The sequence below is a fragment of the Mycteria americana genome, chromosome 3 (assembly GCF_035582795.1).
Source record: "Mycteria americana isolate JAX WOST 10 ecotype Jacksonville Zoo and Gardens chromosome 3, USCA_MyAme_1.0, whole genome shotgun sequence".
Classification (NCBI taxonomy): domain Eukaryota; kingdom Metazoa; phylum Chordata; class Aves; order Ciconiiformes; family Ciconiidae; genus Mycteria; species Mycteria americana.
Genome location: NC_134367.1, coordinates 63,638,377 through 63,657,580, shown reverse-complemented (window position 1 = coordinate 63,657,580; position 19,204 = coordinate 63,638,377). Strand labels below are relative to the sequence as shown.

The 19,204-nt window shown below is 43.4% G+C and overlaps 2 protein-coding genes across 2 annotated transcripts; both read left to right on the top strand.

Moving 5' to 3' along the window:
- The first annotated feature begins 10 nt into the window (after positions 1 to 10).
- LOC142407547 (pantetheinase-like) lies at positions 11 to 6,131 on the top strand. The gene is given in 9 exon segments (XM_075497168.1): positions 11 to 62; positions 555 to 901; positions 997 to 1,127; positions 2,016 to 2,042; positions 2,044 to 2,206; positions 2,724 to 3,015; positions 4,087 to 4,460; positions 5,367 to 5,537; positions 5,957 to 6,131. Coding segments are annotated over 9 exon segments (1,677 nt in total). The 3' UTR covers positions 6,077 to 6,131.
- Positions 6,132 to 7,387: 1,256 nt separating this feature from the next.
- LOC142408359 (pantetheinase-like) lies at positions 7,388 to 17,873 on the top strand. Its single transcript, XM_075498762.1, has 8 exons — positions 7,388 to 7,582; positions 9,381 to 9,622; positions 9,725 to 9,855; positions 11,677 to 11,869; positions 13,320 to 13,611; positions 14,794 to 15,167; positions 16,932 to 17,102; positions 17,361 to 17,873. Exons 2-8 carry the CDS (start codon positions 9,410 to 9,412, stop codon positions 17,487 to 17,489), a joined length of 1,503 nt encoding a protein of 500 aa, XP_075354877.1. The 5' UTR covers positions 7,388 to 7,582; positions 9,381 to 9,409; the 3' UTR covers positions 17,490 to 17,873.
- The last annotated feature ends 1,331 nt before the right edge of the window (positions 17,874 to 19,204 follow it).

The window sequence follows — 19,204 nt, the reverse complement described above, 5'->3', positions numbered from 1 at the left end:
TCCTGGAACCATGGTTAAAGCAGAGCGGTGGGATCTCCTGTGGGAATCTCAGCAACCCCCTGGCTAGTGCTGTGCTCGTCTCATGTGGTGGCAGGTCTAAATACCCATCTGCTGTTACTAACACAGTTATACAACCTGTGAAGCTGTGATAAATAGGGACTGTGCCAGGTATAGCCAAACTACACTCAGCTAGATCAGAGCAGCCCTGAGTCGGGGTGGCACAGGTAGTGCCCGTGCAGCAGCACCGAGCTCGGGGCCGGCCGCCTGCCTCCTGCAGCCCTGCCTGCACCCCACGCCCTTGAGTTTGGGCAGGAATGTGTCCGTGCTGCTCTTGGCTGAGATTTCCCAAACACTGGCTTGTTTTCCTGCTGTGACCCGGGCTTGCCTTGAGCTGTGTTACTACAGCAATGCCACGCCTGGATCATTCGCAGATCTGGCAGGCGATGGCATTTCTTCAGCTGCAGCACAGTGGTGACTTCTCTGTGACTTCTCTGTCGGTGGTGTAAGGCAGAATTGCTCGATGCTGATGGCTCGCTTGCCTTTGATGTTGTGAGAATTTCCGAGCAGGGTGATTGCATTTCCTGGTGTCGGCTTTCTGCCGCTCTGGGGAATTCCCAGGTTTCGTGCAAGATTTTGCCTTTTAAAGCCCCCTGGCTTTGCTTGCCCCTGTCCTCTTGGGCGACTTCCAGACTCCAGACATGGTCGTGCTTCCTCTGCCGTGCTTTTGGTGCTGTCTGCTCTGGAGGCCTGTGCCCTGGACAGCTACGTCGCAGCTGTCTACGAGCACAACGTGGTCTTGTCGGAGGACACTGAAGTGCCGGTTTCTCCTGAGGAGGCCTTGGTGCTCATGGACAAAAGTATGGCTATTTTGGAAGTGGCCATCAAAGAAGCAGCCAGACAGGTATTATGACAGAGTTAGAGACATTCATTTTGGTAAACATTGACCATTTATTCATTTTCTTAATGGTGTTTTTTGGATTTGTATGTTGGTACCAGGGTGCCCATATCATTGTAATTCCTGAAGATGGCATTTACGGCTGGGTCTTCACAAGGGAAAGAATATAGCCTTATCTTGAGGATATCCCAGACCCACAGGTGGACTGGATTCCGTGTGCTGATCCTGGAAGGTATTGTCCCTGCTGTGCACAGGGGAACGGTGCGATGGGAAAGACGGCTACCTTTAGGAGTGGTTGTTCATAGTTTTAGATGTCTTGGAATAACTGCTGTAAATGAAGGCAGGTTAGACATCACGTAGTTGCCATAAATAGCTTAAAACAACTTCCTTAATCATTTTTGTCTGTCATTTTTTCTCACTGTAATTCCTTTGATTTTAGTTAGCATACTCATAAAGGCTGAGATTTATTTAAAAGAAAAACAAAAACTTACAGAACCTACATTTCAGTAATGTATTCCATGCATATGGTAGAAAATATTTAAGATACAGGAATATTAGGAATATTTGTGAATAAAGTAACAGCTACTACTGAAAGGATATACTGCACAATTTCAAATTTATATTTTTGATTCATGATGTGGTAGCCTTTTTATTCTGTTATTTTCCTTAATAAATTGCACCATTTTTTGCGGCTGCAATATTTGGTGAAAGATAACAAAACGCACCGTAGAAGAAGCAAATCATAAGCTACCTCAGCACAGCAGCTGAATCAAGAGCTGAAGCAGAAAGCTGAGATTAGCCCATGTGTTGGTGTAACACCAACGCTGTACCACACGCCAGCAGCAGAAGGGAGACTCAAAGGTGCAAAGATTTGCTTTCACTGCGAGGAAACCCCTGTGTTCCTCACTTATCTAACGTGAGGTGAAGCTGGAGTTTCAACATGCTGAGCTTTGAAGCACAAAACCGCTGCCTTCTGTTGAGTAACAGAAAACGACAGTCTCATATTAGAAATTACTAACTTAAACCTATCATTCTTGTGATCTGTAGTCTTAGTGTTGGCATTTTTATGGATTGACTGGTTTTGATGATTTATTTCCTTTCTTCCTTCCCTGCTGTTTAGGTTTGCTCCCTCACCGGTGCTGGAAAGACAGCTGTTTGGCAAGGAATAGCTCCATCTATGTGGTTGCAAATATGGGAGACAAGAAGCCCTGTAATTCCAGTGATCCAAGGTGCCCAAGTGATGGTCACTATCAGTACAATACCAATGTTGTCTTTGACTCAGAAGGGAAACTGGTGGCTCGTTATCACAAGGTAAGAGGATTTTACAAAGTTCAGGAAGTGCATAATCCTCAAGTGATTAACGATGTGAAACAGAAGCTGCTTCCCAGGCTTAAATGTATTTGTACATAGTCACTATAGAGCAGGCGTCAGAGGACAGGTGAAGCCACTGCCTTAAGGTATCTTCATTCCTGCTATACTGAATTTAATAGCAAGTAATTAAAAGAAATTAATTAACATTCAATAAGCCCTCTATTTTCACTGCTTCTCAATAGGAAGTGACACATGAGATATTAATGTCCTAAACTCCTGCTAACTAAATACAAATCCCCTTCACTGGTATAAATCAGAACCACAGATATTTGTGCTTGACTCCTCTTGCAGTGGTATGAATTCTCTTTTTTGAAATTGAGATATAGCATGTTCACAAAACATATTCTCCATTACTTGTATTTAAGTGAATGAGTATTATATTGAATATTAGTCCGATTTAAATGGTTTGATTTCTTTTCTAATCTTTTTTTCTCCATTCCTTCCTTTCCCTGAACAGTACAACCTTTTTGTGACAGAGAAACAGTTTAATTACCCCAAGGATCCAGAATTTGTTACTTTCAATACATCCTTTGGCTACTTTGGCATTTTCACTTGTGCAGACATACTCTATCATGACCCAGCTGTGGTCTTGGCAAGCAGATTCCAGGTTGACACCATTCTGTTCCCAACCGCTTGGGGTAACACACTCCCACTGTTGTCGGCAGTCCAGTTTCACTCAGCATGGGCTATGGGAATGGGCGTCAACTTTCTTTCAGCAAATACACGCAACTCCACTTTAGATATGACAAGTAATGTGATATCGCTCCAATCGGTCTTGTTCCCGTGGGCAACATTTACAGCTATGTAGTGCAGTTGACCTGAGCAGAAATTCCCATCAGCTTTAGGCAGCATACACATGCCAACAGGGTTAGGACAAGAGAACTTGTAGAGATAAAAAGGAAACCAAAATGTGATATGTAAGAGCTCAGAAATGCTTAAGTTGACTAGAACACCTGTAGTTATTTGTTAAATGATCAGTCCTGAGAGTTTATGCATGTGATTCTTCATCTTCTGCTCCTGGTGCTTGGTGTTTTGGTCAGGTGAAGGGCCAAACTTTTTTTTCTCCACTAGGTGGAAACCTAACTCTGCGAAATGTTCTTGTGAGTCCTGCAAACGCTACCTCTGGGCTGGAGACCTTGTGTCAGGTTTTCTTTCCGGGCTGTTTTCACTGTATATTTTTCCTGAGCAGATGCTAGAAGTCAAGCACAAGTTTTGCGGGCATGTGCTTGCAGAAGTGAGAGAAAACTTACTGGCGTTGCTAAAATGTAGCCCTAAACTTTGCCTTCCAAATAAAAGCAGATACAGGCCGTTCCTTTAGTTCTCAGTCATTGATGACCCTATGTCATACAACTCATGTTCTTTATGGATAAGTTTTACTCTGGGCCTTAAAGATTTATGTATTTATGTAAAGAGCTTGCATAAAGATGTGACTTTTGGTAATATCTTTTCCTTACTGATTTTTTTTTTTAACTTGACAGTGTTACCATTTATTTTAATCAGAAATACTGATTTCTGATACAGCTAAACTCAATGAGGAATGTATAGCTTCATCCACTTAAATAATATATAATGGCATATAATTAGCACACTAATCTTGTCACTTACAATACATGAAACATCAGAGTTTGGTCTACTTTCCATTAATTGCAAAAAGCATTAGGTTAGGCTTGCAGTCTGTGAAGGCTTAATTTAGTTTCAAAACAATCTGGTAAACATTAGAATAAAATACAGCACATGTTTAATTAGTGAAGACTGCTTACTTGTACCATACACTTGCTTTCAGATTAAAAACTAAGCTTTCTGGTGTTATGTGTTTGCAGGGAGTGGTATTTACGCCCCAGACGGTCCAAGAGCGTGTTATTATAATACAGAAATGGAAAATGGTCGCCTTTTGGTGACAGAACTGAGTTCACGCCCACGTCTGTCTCCTGACTATCCTGCTGCTGTTAACTGGAAATTGTATGCCAGCAGTATTGAACAGCTTCCATCAAACCATCACTATTTCAGCGGGGCCGTTTACCATGATCTCTTCTCCTTCACGGAGCTCACTGAACCCGAGGGAAATTGTGCCATTTGCCAGCAGGACCTCTGTTGCCATCTGAGTTACAAGATGGCAGAGAAGCAGAAAGATGAACTTTATGTTCTGGGTGCCTTTGATGGGCTACATGTTGTTGAAGGAGAGTATTATTTGCAGGTGAAGGTTTTCTGTTCTTATTTGGACTGTGGGAAGGCTGCAATACTCTCTTTGCAGCCCATTTGCATTTGTCTCATTTTTCATTGAGGGGGTTTAAGAGGATGTATTTTTTAGGCCCCTCTGAAAACATTTTGTTCTTCATGATGCATTTTGACTTCATTAGGGGTGTTGATCCTGCTTTTCTGTCTATGTTATAAATGATGAAAGCGAAGACCCTGAGTTGACCCTGTGCTATAACACCTCGAGGAGGTTTCCATATATGTGTGCAAAAGGGAGAAAAGATCGTAGAGTTCTCTCTGTCTTCATAGGGATGCTCCTGTCACAACAGAGAGCTGTTTTCTGCTCAGTGGATTGTGCCATCATGCTGATGTGATTCTCTAACATGCAGTTATCTCACAAAATTAAGAAACTAAATATGGATATAACCTTTGTATTCACATGGCTTGTCACTGTATTGGTTCTTTTAAATTTCACTGTTAGGCTTTTTTTAATGTGCTAAATCTTCATACCTTTTCTCTATATCTTTAGAGTATTCCCACTAGAGCAGGCAAATAAGTATGGCTTCAGTTTCTTAGGAAACTCAGCCAGAGCTAAAGTAACTTACCTAGGCCATAAACTATGCCACATCTATGACTAAATGCATATGCATTATGCATGAAAGCACACGTAACTTATCAACATACGTGTGTACACACAGACACAGTGCTTTGCTGCGGTGCTGGCAAAGAACTGTCTTTTTACAAAGTTTCAGGTGCCAAGAGCACCCATGGATCCTCTTGGCCTAAATAAATGACTAGATGTATTGGATCATTTCTTCATCATGACAGCTTTTCTTACAATCAAATCCAGCTCTTGACTGTTGAAAGCTTAGTGGTATTTTGCCTTTCTGTACCCTCCTCCCCGCAGATATGCACGCTGCTCAAGTGCAAGAGCACGGACCTGAGCACCTGCGGGCAGCCGGTGGAGACTGCGCAGACCGAGTTTGAGATGTTCTCCCTCAGCGGCACCTTTGGCACTAACTACGTCTTTCCAGAAGTCTTGTACAGCGGGGTGCAGCTGGCCCCCGGGGAGTTCGAGGTAATGGGACACCCTTGTGAGTTGTCAGACTTGTAACACAAATGGTGAAAAAGCCACTACAAGACACAGGAGCAACTGGGGAGTTATCAGTGTCCTCTATTTCAGTAACTGGCTTGAGTTCAAGGCAGCTTTAGTTCTGCCTGATTTTCTTGGTTGCATTCATACAGCAGGTCCATTTCGCTGATTCCCTTCTTCCCCAAATCTCCTAGAACAAGATCTTGCTCAGGACAGAAGAAGTGTAGTTTTTCTCAGACTTTGTGGTATCTCCAAGTGAATGAGAGACTCAGACATGCTTTGCTTTGTCTTTTTTCAAGACATCTCTCAACGAGGTCAACATTAATTAATATATTACCTTGTGTTTGTCATACAGTAGTACCGCTTTGCTGATGTTCCCATTTATTTTACTTTCCTGTAACTAGGTGCTAAATGATGGACGTCTGATAAGTCAGACTAATACATCGAAGACAGTTTTGAGTGTAACACTCTTTGGGAGGTGGTACGAAAAGGACCCTCCACACACACAGCAAGCTTCACCGTGATTTCACTGCAGATCCTTTAAGATCTCATCTGCTTGTTTCTGTAATGCTTATTAATCATAATTAACCATAATGTTAATTAATGTTAAATAATGTTAATACCCATAATTATAATGGCATTATATTTCTCAAGTTGCCTTATCTAACAGCAAAATCATTGCACATTGATTTGTTGACTTGATTTTGCAGCAAAAATAAATTACTCTGCAGGGCAGTTCTGTATGTGGTTTTGTATGATAGCTTTTGATTGTCATAGGATTGACCTTGATCTCACTGGGGACAATAGAAAATAAATTCCTCTGGCTTTAGCAGTGTAGGATTCAGGCACACAGCAGTGCATTGTGGCGCAGTAACAACCAATTTTTAATTCTTTGAAATTTTTGGCGAGGTATTAGAAGTCATTTCCACAACACTGTTCCGCCCCAGCTCTGAACACACACTTTTCTAAACCAGAGATTAACAGAACCTTTGACGGCTGATGGCTGAACTTTTAAGTTATCATTTACTTTGAAAAAGAAAACAAGCCTGCAAACACCATTGCTTCAGAAACAGTTATTCAGCTGAGTACACTGTAATGAGTTATCATGCCACGCCCTAACTTACAGTTGGAGGAGTCTCCTTGAATATTTCTGGCCACAGTTTTAGGGTGTGGAAAATTTCCTTTCCACAAAACTATTGATAACTGTGTTACCATTTTCAAGCAGTCAGGTGTGTCCATATCAAAAATTCTCAAAATGAGCAATTTTGCAGGGGCCTGTCTGTCTTCCTGTGAGATGGTTGCTCATGCTGGTGCGAGGGAGAGCCGGGACTGTGCAGGCAGGTGTTGGGAAAGGGTGGCAAGCAGCTTGAACAGATTGAAGGCACTGGCAGGTGTGTGGGTGCAGGCCCTGCAGATTGTACCTTCTAAGCAAGTGGACTGGATTACTTTGGGTGATGTGGGTAAGATTTCTCTGTACTGTTCTGTTGTTTGTTCTACAGGGCTGTTTTGAAATAAAAACACTGTTCACATTTAATCTGACCAACATCATGAAAAATAGACCTGCAGGATGTAAAATACATTGTTTTTGAACAAAGTGAATGTTGCAAAAACAAGATTTTAGTCTCTAGATGTGTTAAATTGTAACCCTCTACAATTCGTATAATAGAAGTAATGGAAAACACTCTACTTGTTTGTGGAGAAGAAGTACTGTTTCTCTACATTTCTATCTGTGCCCTAGGACATGGTGTCCTGTTACAGCTAAGCAACGTAACTATGTGCTGTTGGTAAAAATGAGTGGCTTCCGATTTCCTCACCGCTGCCCGCACGTCCTCACTGCTTTGCAGTGATTGCATGGTTTGGGTGTGACCCTTCACACAGGCTTCTCCAGAGCAAGATTAACCCATTGAATAAGCAGTAGTCTTCCACGCAGTCTCTCTTGGCACAAGAAAAGGAGCAGGACCACAATCTGAAGACGGACTACCTCTACAGCTAAGCTGATTTAGCACCAAATCGCATCCCGTTTCACAAAAGTAAGTCAGTCGGATAACCGCCGTCCTCAGGCAAGTAGCAGAGATGGGGGAGAGTGCAGTAGAGGGGTGAGGGGAGTGGACTGGGAGGATGGAGGAGTGAAAAGTAGAGGGAGCTCTAGGATAAATATCCTCTTGCATTGCCTACAGCCGTGTATAGCCTGGACAGCTGTAGTGTCGTTAAATTTTATTCAGGGGGGTTTGTTTGTTTAACTGGAGTTAGGTCCTCGCTCCTGGGTGAGCGCCCGGCTCTGCAGGCAGTAGGCGGTGGTGCCTGCTGGTACAGGGGCAGACAGGGATGCCTCCCCCCCACCGTACCACAGAAACCCCCCTGTCCTGGCAGCGCGGCTTGAACTGCGCGGGGCAGCGCCTGGCCCCCGCACTCGTCACTTTTTCTGCTCAGCTCTGCCAGGGTAGTCACCCTTCTGGGCTGACTGTTGTCCTAGCTGTTGCTAAACAAGGCAGCGTTTACTGCTTCCTCCTTCTTCAGACTTACGTCCGATTGTGGTTAACGTGACTCAACGCATATTTCATTTGATAAGAAAAACAGGGCAGGAAAAAGGCTTCCAGGCTTCAGTTATCACTGAAATCTCTATTGCAGCCTTTTAAAGGATCGTATTTAAGGCTCCTGAATGAGCATGCTGTACCTAGCAATGTATGTAGACAAGTACTTAGAGGTGAACATTACCAGGTGCAAATCAATGTTCCTAATGGTTGAAACCCTCGGTCAGTGCTACTCTTACAGGGAACTCTCTGGTGCTTGCATTCACCCACATTTTTGTCTTTTCTGAGACAGCTCTACAAGGACAGTCTGCTGTAGCTGAAGGCAGGCAGCCTGTTCTGCTTCCCACTATTCAGAAAACCTTTTCCAAATGACAATACTGCAACTACTAGAAAGTCAAAAAATGGAAAATGTCATAGCAAAAAATGCATTTGAACTGAATTAAAGTAAAAGATTAAAAATGAAGGTCTCTCAATACACAGCATGTTCCTGGCGACAGGAAGGATGAGCAGGGGGGCTCTGTGCCTGGTGAACTAGCCTGCCCTTCTGCTTCAGGCAAGTGGCAGCCAGGCAATGGGGTACTCGATTAATGGCCTGGCTGGTGGCTTACCTGCCTGATTTCAGAGGAAAGCATTCCCTCCAGGTGCAAATTTTTTGGTGGAAGGCTGTTGGAAAATGATGTACAGCTAAACAGAAGCGACTGGGAGAGCCACTGGGATAAACGCAAGGGACAGTTCTGTCGCTGGCATGTTAAGTGTATTACATCTAAGTACAGTGAGATGCTATGTAATGACTTTGGTCTAAAGAAACTCCGGGAAGCAAGCTGCACCTAATGGCAGGTATCACAGGAACTGGGGAATATGAAGACACTAGAATAAAGCAAACAGTTTTTAAATCCCTCAAGTTTGCCACTCAAACTTCACAGAAGACTAGCTCCAGGGGTGACACATCCACCTTTCATGCGGGTATCAGAGTTGAGCCAACATAGATAGCAAAAGTCTATTGCAATCAATGACAGAAGAAAGTATAAAAACAAAAATTGGACCGTTCTTTCTAGCCATGTGTTTAATAACTTATTTTTCTGCTGGCACAGTTACTCTTGGCACTGCCTGGTTTTTTAATCTCATTGAGTTGCGACATCCTTACTGTGTACTGTAATACTTTCCCGTGTGTCACCAGTGACTTGATTCCAAGGTAATGCTTTAACAGACCAGCACTTAATCCCTCCTTTAAAGTTAAACTTTGTCCCTCTTCTCTTTTCTATGTATGTGCTTTTTGCACCGTTTGTCCGTGACTCAGAGCATTCTAGGAGCTGCAAGGCACCAGCCATGCTCCCTTCCCAGCCTCTCCTGCACGCTGCGGTGTTTGCACTCGCAGTCCTTCAGGCCCTTGCCTCCGACACCTTCATTGCAGCCGTCTACGAGCATGCCGTCATCCTGCCAGATGCCACTGACAAGCCCGTTTCTCCCGACGAGGCTTTGGCCCTGATGAACAAAAACATGGATGTCTTGGAAGGGGCCATCAAGGAAGCTGCCCAGCAGGTACTGGGTGTATCATATTGTTATTAGTGTTTTCTGCTCCTGCTGACCCTCCTGGTTATCTGTTGATGGGTGAATTCTTAACGGAACCTGTTGTTGTGTCAGGGCGCCCACATCATTGTGACTCCTGAAGATGGCATTTACGGCTGGCTTTTCACAAGAGAAACCATCTACCCCTACCTGGAGGATATCCCTGATCCGGCAGTGAACTGGATTCCCTGCACCGACCCCACAAGGTGATTTCTTCTGCAGTAATTTACATGGTTTCAAACTAGTGTCTCATGGAGTCATGAGCTGCTCCCAATAAATGCCTAAGAACTGCTAATGCTTTTGTCATGAGACTAAGTTTCAATTAAAGTTGCATGAGAAGGTAAGTTACATGATAAAATCTATAGCATGTCCATGACTAATTGACTAGGAAACCCTGTTAAAAAAAAAAAAAGGTTTTTGAATTAGACACTTCAGAGAGAAATTCAAACAATATACAGAATTTGGGTTGCTAAATGCAGAGGAAACTTGGGGTTTTTTTTGCATTTGGAAAAGCTTTGATGCCAGAATATACTGCTTCTCATTCTGCTTTCAGTATTTGCACACTATTCTGAATAGAATAATTGAAATTCTTAACACTAGTTTTTATTTGCTTTGTTGGTTTGTTTGTTTTTTTACAAATGCTATGTTCATTTGTACAAAATGTAGCACGCATAAAAGCACATATACCATTTTTGTGGACAGCCAAGAAATAGTTTCTGAGCAGCTAATAACAGAGGTGACGAGTTCAGTAGTCAAAGTCCAAATCTCTGAGTGATACAAACCCAGAAAGTTTTAATCTTAGTTTTTCACAGTTAAGATAAGATAACGTCCAAATTGCTAGAGTCTCTGTGCTGTACAGCATGATCTGTCATTCAAATGTCATGTTCCAGCCGGGACATGATAACCTATAGCTGAGTGCTGGACCTGAGATCCATACAGCATGAAATCAGTACTCAGCCATGGAACTACAGCTGTGGTCTGCCTTTTTCACCACTGCTTTCTGCACCTGCTCAATGGTGAGGTGCTAAGACCATAATATTACATCTGTGAGGATGTAATGCCTCAACAGTCCTGAGAGTAAGATTCACAATGGGGAGAAGTGCAGGATGTGCAACTTTTTACTGAGACAAAAGTAGCTAAAATATACAGAGTCTTTCAGTGAATGTGGGGTGTGGGGTGGCAGCGTGTCTAAGCAGGTCTTTATTCCAGTTCTTCAACGCAGTTAGTTTTTGTGAAGGTGATCTGTGTGTCGCTTCGCTCTCCTAAATCAGGGTTTTCAATAGTGCCTTGTGGGAATATAATGCCTGCCATCACAGTCTGGCATGCCCTATTCCTTGGTGCTATATATGTACCTTGCGTGATGGTCCTCCTGTATGGCCCATGCACACCTTGCAAAGCCATATGCATCGCCACTTTACAGAGGGGGATGTCTGCTCTCTTTCTGGCCTGGTACAGGTGCTTCAGAGGTGCTGCCAGTTTATGGCACATGGCCTGTCACATCTTGAAAGGAATATCCCACTGCTGTTCATGCCATGGCAAGAAGACTGAGTGCTCCTGTCCATGGGAGGACATGAATTGCCTTGACCACATCAGATGCACTATTCCACAGCTCAACTCTGCTTGGTGTGTTGAGGGCTCAGAGCTACAGTCCTCAGGTGCTGCTATGCCAGATGCTAAGATACTGTCCTGTGTGACACCAAGATACTCTCTTCCTCTGCCCAGCAATTCCTCTCCTGCCCTTTCCCAGCCCTAGGATTATCTGCTTGCTGCAGAGCATGTTCTGGGTGCCGAGGGGTGCTGGCAGGCAGCCCAAGGGCGGCATGTCCCTCCGGACGCCGATGGGAGGGCTCCAGGACCTGCCCCAAGCTGCGGGAATCAACCTGAGGGAGTGCTGCAGCCACCCTGTGTATATGCATGCCCTGCCATGACTGCAGGATCGGAGGTGCTGCCAGCATGCCCTCAGCACTCCGGTGATGGACACCACTGACATCACAGATTTTACTTGTCTTTTTCCTAAAATGCATTAGATTTGCTCCAGCACCAGTGCAGGAACGACTCAGCTGCATGGCCAGGAGTAACTCCATCTACGTGGTTGCAAACATGGGGGACAAGAAGCCGTGTAACTCCAGCGATCCCAGCTGCCCCAGCGATGGTCGCTATCAGTACAACACCGATGTCGTCTTTGACTCGGAGGGGAAACTGGTGGCTCGTTACCACAAGGTAAAGAGGCCTTGGAAGTCAGGAGCTGTTTTTCCACTACTTCCAAAACATCTCCATTTGGCAAGAGAATTAAATGCCAGTCATTTTCCCATGGCAGATTTTTGTTTCTGTTTATAATTTAAAAGAATCTCTCTCTTACTGTGAAGTCTTGACTCCAGATTTGCATTTTCTGTCATGTTTCTCAAAACAGACTAGAATGAAAAATGATTGTGTGGGTCCAGTTTAGTGGCATATGGTTTTGGTTGAGTTCCTCAGTTTGTTAACTCCCTATTACTGGAAATCCTGCTGCTTAAGCAGCTTTAGTTTTCAGTGCCAGGTTTTCACCAGACTACCCCTTCACGTTCCAGGATTTTAAATGTTCATCTGCATCTTGTCTTAGATGAGTAGTCTGATTTAAAGAAGACAGGCCCTTTCCTATAATTTTTTTTCTGATGATGTTTCAGCACAGTTTTTGCATAATGGGAATTATCTGGACAAAACCACGGACCTAAGCCAGGTGTAAAAAGAGATGAGGGCATTGAAACATTTGCACCTAATGAAAGTATCCTCTTTCAGTTTTATGTGCCTACCTGCAAGGTTCATCAAGGTTTTTTGAGGGTTGTGTGCCAGGTATCATGCCAATGTGGCTCGACTGAAGTCAGTTGTTTATTTAGCGCACTTTGGGCCCAGTATTACACCTGGTTCTTCAGAGACGATGCCAAGATATTTCTTTGTGAGCAAACTGGGTGAGGGGGACACTGATAATGCAAGTCTGGTTCCCCGTGTGCCAGCCTGGCACAACCCAAGTGCTGAGTTACAAATTCAGTAAACTTGAACCTCTTTTCTGGCTCGGTGGCATGTGTTTATTGTCCAGGCTACCTGGAGATTAAAGGACTCTTTTAGTAAACGTGAATGCAAAGGAAGAAGGAAAATGTTGGAAAGCTGAGAATGTCGCAAACTTGGATTTTTCTGTGGGCTGAGATCATCTGCCTTTCCCCCATCACACTGCCTTTGTTTTCTTGTCCGCTCTGCCCTGTCTCGCTCTTCCTTCTGGTTCTGTGTGCTTCCGGTCCTTCTGTGCGTCTCCACACCAAGGCCACCAATCCTATCTCTTGGTGCCAGATCCTCCATGCTCCTCTTCTCTTCTGTGTGTCTTTCAGGTCACCGGAATTATAAACTAGGTGGGGAGAGTGGAGAGATTATTTTTATGGGAGTTGCAGGTGGCTGACACCAACAGACCTGCAGATAGCCGGTTGCTTTCCTAGCTAGATGCCAGGGCAATATGTGTCTCCCTATATCCACCTTTTGGGCACTATGGTGACCATACAATTTTAGCCTGACTTCCTACACGTGAAGGCTTCAAACACAGGTCAAAAAACTGCTCTAGTCGTTTTGAACAGTTTTAGGGAATGACTCCAGGATATTGCAGTAAGTGCCTTTAACGTGTTTCTCTTTATTCCTTCCCCTACAGTATAATCTCTTTATGTCAGAAACTCAGTTTAATTACCCTAAAGAGCCAGAAGCCGTCACCTTTGAGACCCCCTTTGGGAAGTTTGGCATTTTCACGTGCTTCGACATCCTTTTCTGGGAGCCTGCCGTGGTCCTGGTGCGCGAGTTGGAGGTGGACACTGTGCTCTTCCCCACGGCTTGGATGAACGTCCTGCCGTTTCTGACCGCGGTGGAGTTTCACTCTGCCTGGGCTATGGGCATGGGTGTCAACTTCCTAGCTGCCAATACACACTATACCAGCATATCTATGACAGGTAATTAATTCTCACTCTGTCTGAAAAATCTTTATAGCCATGAATCTTATGCCCTGCTCTGCAAGGTGATTTTGCAGAGGAATATAATATATTTACTTGGAAGGTGAAGAGTCTAGTCACCAAGTTTTAAACCTGACAACCCCTGTCCCTACTGATGCCATAAAAAGCACAGCAAAACTTGTGGTGTTTTCTTTTCTTCTCCTTGGCTTCTTAGGATTTTCCTTTCTTTCTTTTAATGCCTCTAAAGAAGTAGTAAGTTACTGTCCCTTCTATCTGAGTAGAAGCTTCTGAAACTTAGGTTCTTTTGCTCTCCACCTCTAAGTCTGTAATTGAATGCCAAATGATAAATATATACTTGTAAACCCAATGCATGGCTCTGTTTATTCTGGCCAAATGAAAGACTTATTTGTAGCTGTATTTAACACAGTTGTGGAAAAGTGTTAAAAACAAATTTTCAGACCTGTTGCAGTAACACTGCTAAGAAGTCTGCATTTTCTTTTAAGAGCATAGCACTGATTTTCTAGAGCTTAGCTTATGGGATAGTATATTTCAGCTACACTAGTATCTTCACTGAGCTATGAAACCACAGTTTTGGCTTGGGGCTTCTCATTTGAAATGCCTAACAGGCTACTGCTGGTTGTCCATTTTATGTGGCTCTTCGGCAGTGATGGGTATGACAGATCTTCTTTGATTTCCCTCTGTTGCTTGGCACTGGTCAGTGGTGAATTCCCCATGTGGGGAGGAGTCCTCAGCCAGTGTAAATGGGGCTAGACAGCTGCTATTTCCTTCTGTGTTCACCAGGTCGGGCCTGTGATACTTGCCTGTGTTGTTTTGGATGGTCTCAATCAGTAGATGGTCCTTTTACATCAATCAGCCACGAACAAAGGAATTCTCAAGCAACTCTTGCATACAGGAGAAAAGAGAACTGGGGAGGCCATAAATACAACCACAACATAACATCCTCTGCCTTTGCCTACACTGAGCAGACCTCACCCAGGGAAAAAAATGCTATTCTTTGCCAAAGCATGAGTTCTGTGTACTGAACTGTGATAATGGTCACCTTTGGTGAGACTAAAATTTCTGTAATATTTATAAAATAGTGGATAAGCTAGCAGTAGGGACAATTAAAGGATAATATGAAATTTTGTATTATTTTTGGACTGACTATTGCACTTTCCTCAGGGAGTGGTATTTATGCACCAGATAGAGCCAGAACATACTACTACAATATGAAAACTGAGCATGGTCGCCTCCTCGTTGCTGAACTAGATTCACACCCTCGCCTTTCTCCTGCCTCCCCGCCTGCTGTCAACTGGAGCTCATATGCTTCGAGTGTCGGAAGATTTTCGCCCAATGACCATGATTTCAGAGGACTCATCTTCCACGACTGGTTCACTTTCACTGAGCTCACTAAGCCTGAGGGGAATGTCACCGTTGGCCAGAAGGACCTCTGCTGTCACTTGAGCTACAAGATGGCAGGGAAACGAGAAGATGAAGTTTATGTGCTAGGTGCTTTCGATGGGCTTCATGTTGTTGAAGGACAATACTATCTGCAGGTAATGATTCTTTGGAGAGGGAGTACTTATTTTAGGAAGCTTCTTTACAGGGAGAAACCTTCAGCTCGGGGAGGGAAAGACAATTACTTTCTTTTATGCTGGAGCCCTGGTGTCCTATTTGTTAGCAATGGGAAGTAGTTGCTAAAATGTCCAAGCCTGCTTACCTTTAAATCCAACAAATGCAGCGGAGGGGTCTCTAAATCTCTTTTAAGTTCCCAGAGTGCATTCACTATTTTTTTAGCTGTGCAATATTGGCTAAATTTAGGTCCTCTTTTGTGACTATCTGCAGTAAGTATTCTGCATCTCCTCTGTAATCTTCATCAAACAGTTGCTGTTAAAAAATCAGTTGATCATATCTATCTTTATGAGATGTTCTGATAATTTAGAGTAACAAAGATGTTAATTTTTTGTCATTACTCAAATCATAGCAATGAAGTTTACCGAAACGGCATATGACTTTTATTGGAAATGTCCACTCTTCCTCTCTTTTAGTGAAATGTCTGGGAAGACGGTGCGTTACATGCTGGTTGAATTTGCTTAAAGCCATATTAGAAAACCTTCTTTGCCTTCATAAATAAGTTATTGTCCCAGCAGATTATTGTTTTTTTCATTACTTACTTCTGTCTGTCAACATGGCCTTTGCATATCAGCTGGTACAGACTCCAGGATACAGGGGGAGGTCTTAGCCAGCAAACAGCTCATCTAATACGTTTAAGAAGGTAGCTTGAATAAATTCTGTTCTTGGTGAGCTCACTTGGAAAATTTATTTCAGTGACTGTGGAAGCTGCCACATGGTCTCTACCAGTACTGAATTTTCTAGAGAAGACAGGAAATTCTACTCTTCCTTTTCCCCCTCAGCATTTTTTTCATTTCCACAGAACGTACTGAGAGAATTAGATTCTTTATTTTTGCTTATTTGCATTTCAAAGGGAACCGTATTTGCTGATGAATAATACTTCTGATATTTGCAAATGCACTTCTTCTATCCACCAATATCTGACACAAATAGACAAACTCCTCCATCACCTGTCAGCAAAACCAGCCACCATCCTTTGAACCTTCACAGGAGTGCTAGCCCTATTTCATATTTCTTCATGGTGTCCATAAATGTTTATCAGCTGTAACGTGGAGAATTAACTTTAAGGACAAAACACTGCCATTCCTACTTTCCTCTATGTGCTGCAACTGCTAACACAAAACCGTAACAGAGGGTGCTGACTTCATCACCTTGACGTATATTCACCAGGAGTTGGATGGAGAACATCAAATTCAGATTTCCCATGCACTACCAGACCACCTAATGAATTGTCATTAGCAACATGTACAAATACCAGCAAGAGGACCTGTGTGTATAGTTGCACAAGGTACCCATGAGAACTTTGTTTCATTTGCCTAAAATTTCCATTCACAAACTCATCTTACTACGACATGTGAGAAAGGAATCTTCAAATGAGAGAAGTGGCAATTGGAAGAATTAGTGGAAGTGACAGGATTGACCTTCAGGGATTAAATAAGGTGCTCTGGCAGCACTTAGGTCAGAAACTAAGGTTATTTCTAACTACTAAGGCAGTGCAGCCCTGGAATACCCCCAATCAGATCAAGGGTTGAAAAATAAGCTACGACGAAAAAAAAGAGATGCTTAAAGGTTATGAAAGAGATCCTGTGATGGTCACCTGCTCTGACACACACTAGTTTTGATGACACAAGGCTTTCCTACCAGAGTGTTTCCATCTTGCTAAATAGGTTGTTTTCTCCTCCCCGCAGATATGCACGCTGCTCAAGTGCAAGAGCACGGACCTGAGCACCTGCGGGCAGCCGGTGGAGACTGCGCAGACCGAGTTTGAGATGTTCTCCCTCAGCGGCACCTTTGGCACTAACTACGTCTTTCCAGAAGTCTTGTACAGCGGGGTGCAGCTGGCCCCCGGGGAGTTCGAGGTAATGGGACACCCTGGAGCTGTGTCATGCTAGGTTCTCTGCAGGGTAGTAATGGAATAAACTGTCTCAAAACAGCCAAAGTGACCTTGCTCATAGTGAATAGTCAGATCTATTAAATACCTTTAATGAACTCACTAGTTTCAGTAAGAGATACGGTCTGACGTACCTTCTTCCTGTTTTGTCACATCTTTCTGAGCTCTTAGCATGTTCATATGGGTGCTCCTCTAATTATGTCCTTCTCTTACCTTTTTCAATCAGGTATTGAATGATGGGCGTTTGATAAGTAAGACAAGACCAACAAAACCAGTCGTCACTGTGACGCTTTTTGGACGGTGGTATGAAAAGGATCACCTGAAACCAGACCCACAACCACCAGCCTTCCCGTGATGTTACCATAACTGAAGCTGTACGCTATTAATCTAATGTCCAAATGAGATACAGCATTCTCTACTACAACAATCCCAATTACGTATCTTATTTCCAGTTGCACAAACTTCTTATCAATATGCTTTGTTTAGTAATAATGCAGCAATATTATTTTATTGCTACAATTTATTGACATGTATCTGTTTCTATATCATGAGCTTACTAATCTTTTATTAGTGCAAAACAGCAGTTGTGTTTCTCTCTCTGTTTTCTGGATTTTTATTTTTCTAGCCCTCAGAAAATCTGTATTGTGGGCCAGAGGATACATTCTTATTAAAATAGCATAGCATATTTTGTAATTGCAGATTATTATGAGGCTGGTAAATAAAACAGTGAAAGATGTGATTTGTGGCAGCTCTATACAAAAAAGCTCAATAATGCTTTGTCTCTGATATACAACTACTTATGCTGACCTATGCAAGTCTGCTCTTCTACTTCACTTACACATTTTTTCCCTATATATGTTGCTTTGGTTTTATTGCCTTTATGCCATTGGTGCACATTGTGTGGCACTCGGCAGCACAGAACGGTGCATCATGGAGCCTGAGCAAGAACTCCAATCAAAGAGCCAACTCTGAAACAAAACCTACCACCACTTCTTGGTCAGAACTCAACATGAATCATCATTTCTTTGAAATCTCTGTGGAGCCAAAGCTTGGAATTGAAACCTCAAAATATTCTGCTTGCCAGTTCTGAACAACAGCTTGTCAGCACCTTCTAGCTGCACTGGATGCTATTCAATGCTGGAACTGTTTTCACCCAGTAAAGAGGTCACTGAGTGACCTGGTATCATACAGCAGCTCCTCCCTCCCATCTTCTTTATTTCTTTCTGGCCGTATAACACCTATGTGAAATAAGCTTTGTCCTTTGCTCCTTCGTGCTAATGCTGGGTGGTGCTTCCCTGCAAATTCACTTGCTGTATGGATTAGGGGGGGCTAGACTTCTACTTAAGACCAGCTGCTGCTGGTGAGAAGGCACTGTTCACATCTTTGCTTCCTCTTCTCCCCCAGCGACCTGTGCTTTGTTGCAGCTGCTGGACCCTAGTGACGTTCCTTCGGTGTATCAGTGTATAAAGATGTGCATGTTCTGTGGCTGTGTCTTTAAGACTGGTCAGAGATCCTTATTAGTCTAATTTCTCCTTCCTTTCCCCCACCCTGGCACCTTTCCTGGTCTCAGCATGGTGCTCTCAAGGTCCTCAGTCCCAGGTACTTCTGTTATGGAGCTGGTGAGAAGTTGGGAGCGCAAATACTATCCAAACTCCAGGACTGATTATGACTGCTGTGCACCGTATGACCTGTTCTGTTTCAAATGTAAATAGATACTTGCACGTGACATAATATAGTGTCATGTCTAAGATAATGACATGTTTATCAAAAGCCCCAGGCAATGTACTCTGACTCATGGAAGCTCAACATCAGTGCTGCTAGAGCCACGCTCTCTTAAAACCTTGTTCACTGTTGGAGTCAGTTACTGTCTGACCGCAGACTGATCCCAGTCTGGCAAGGGATTATCCCGTGTCACCGTCTTCCCATGGGTACAAACTCAGTGCAGACACTCTACTTGTCCCCCAGGAACCTGTTGGGTGATACCGCAACTCTCTCCTGAGGAAAGGATCTGGATTTAAGGGAGGCTATGGCACGCAAAAAGGTCTCATCTTGCAATGGAGAAGGGATTCA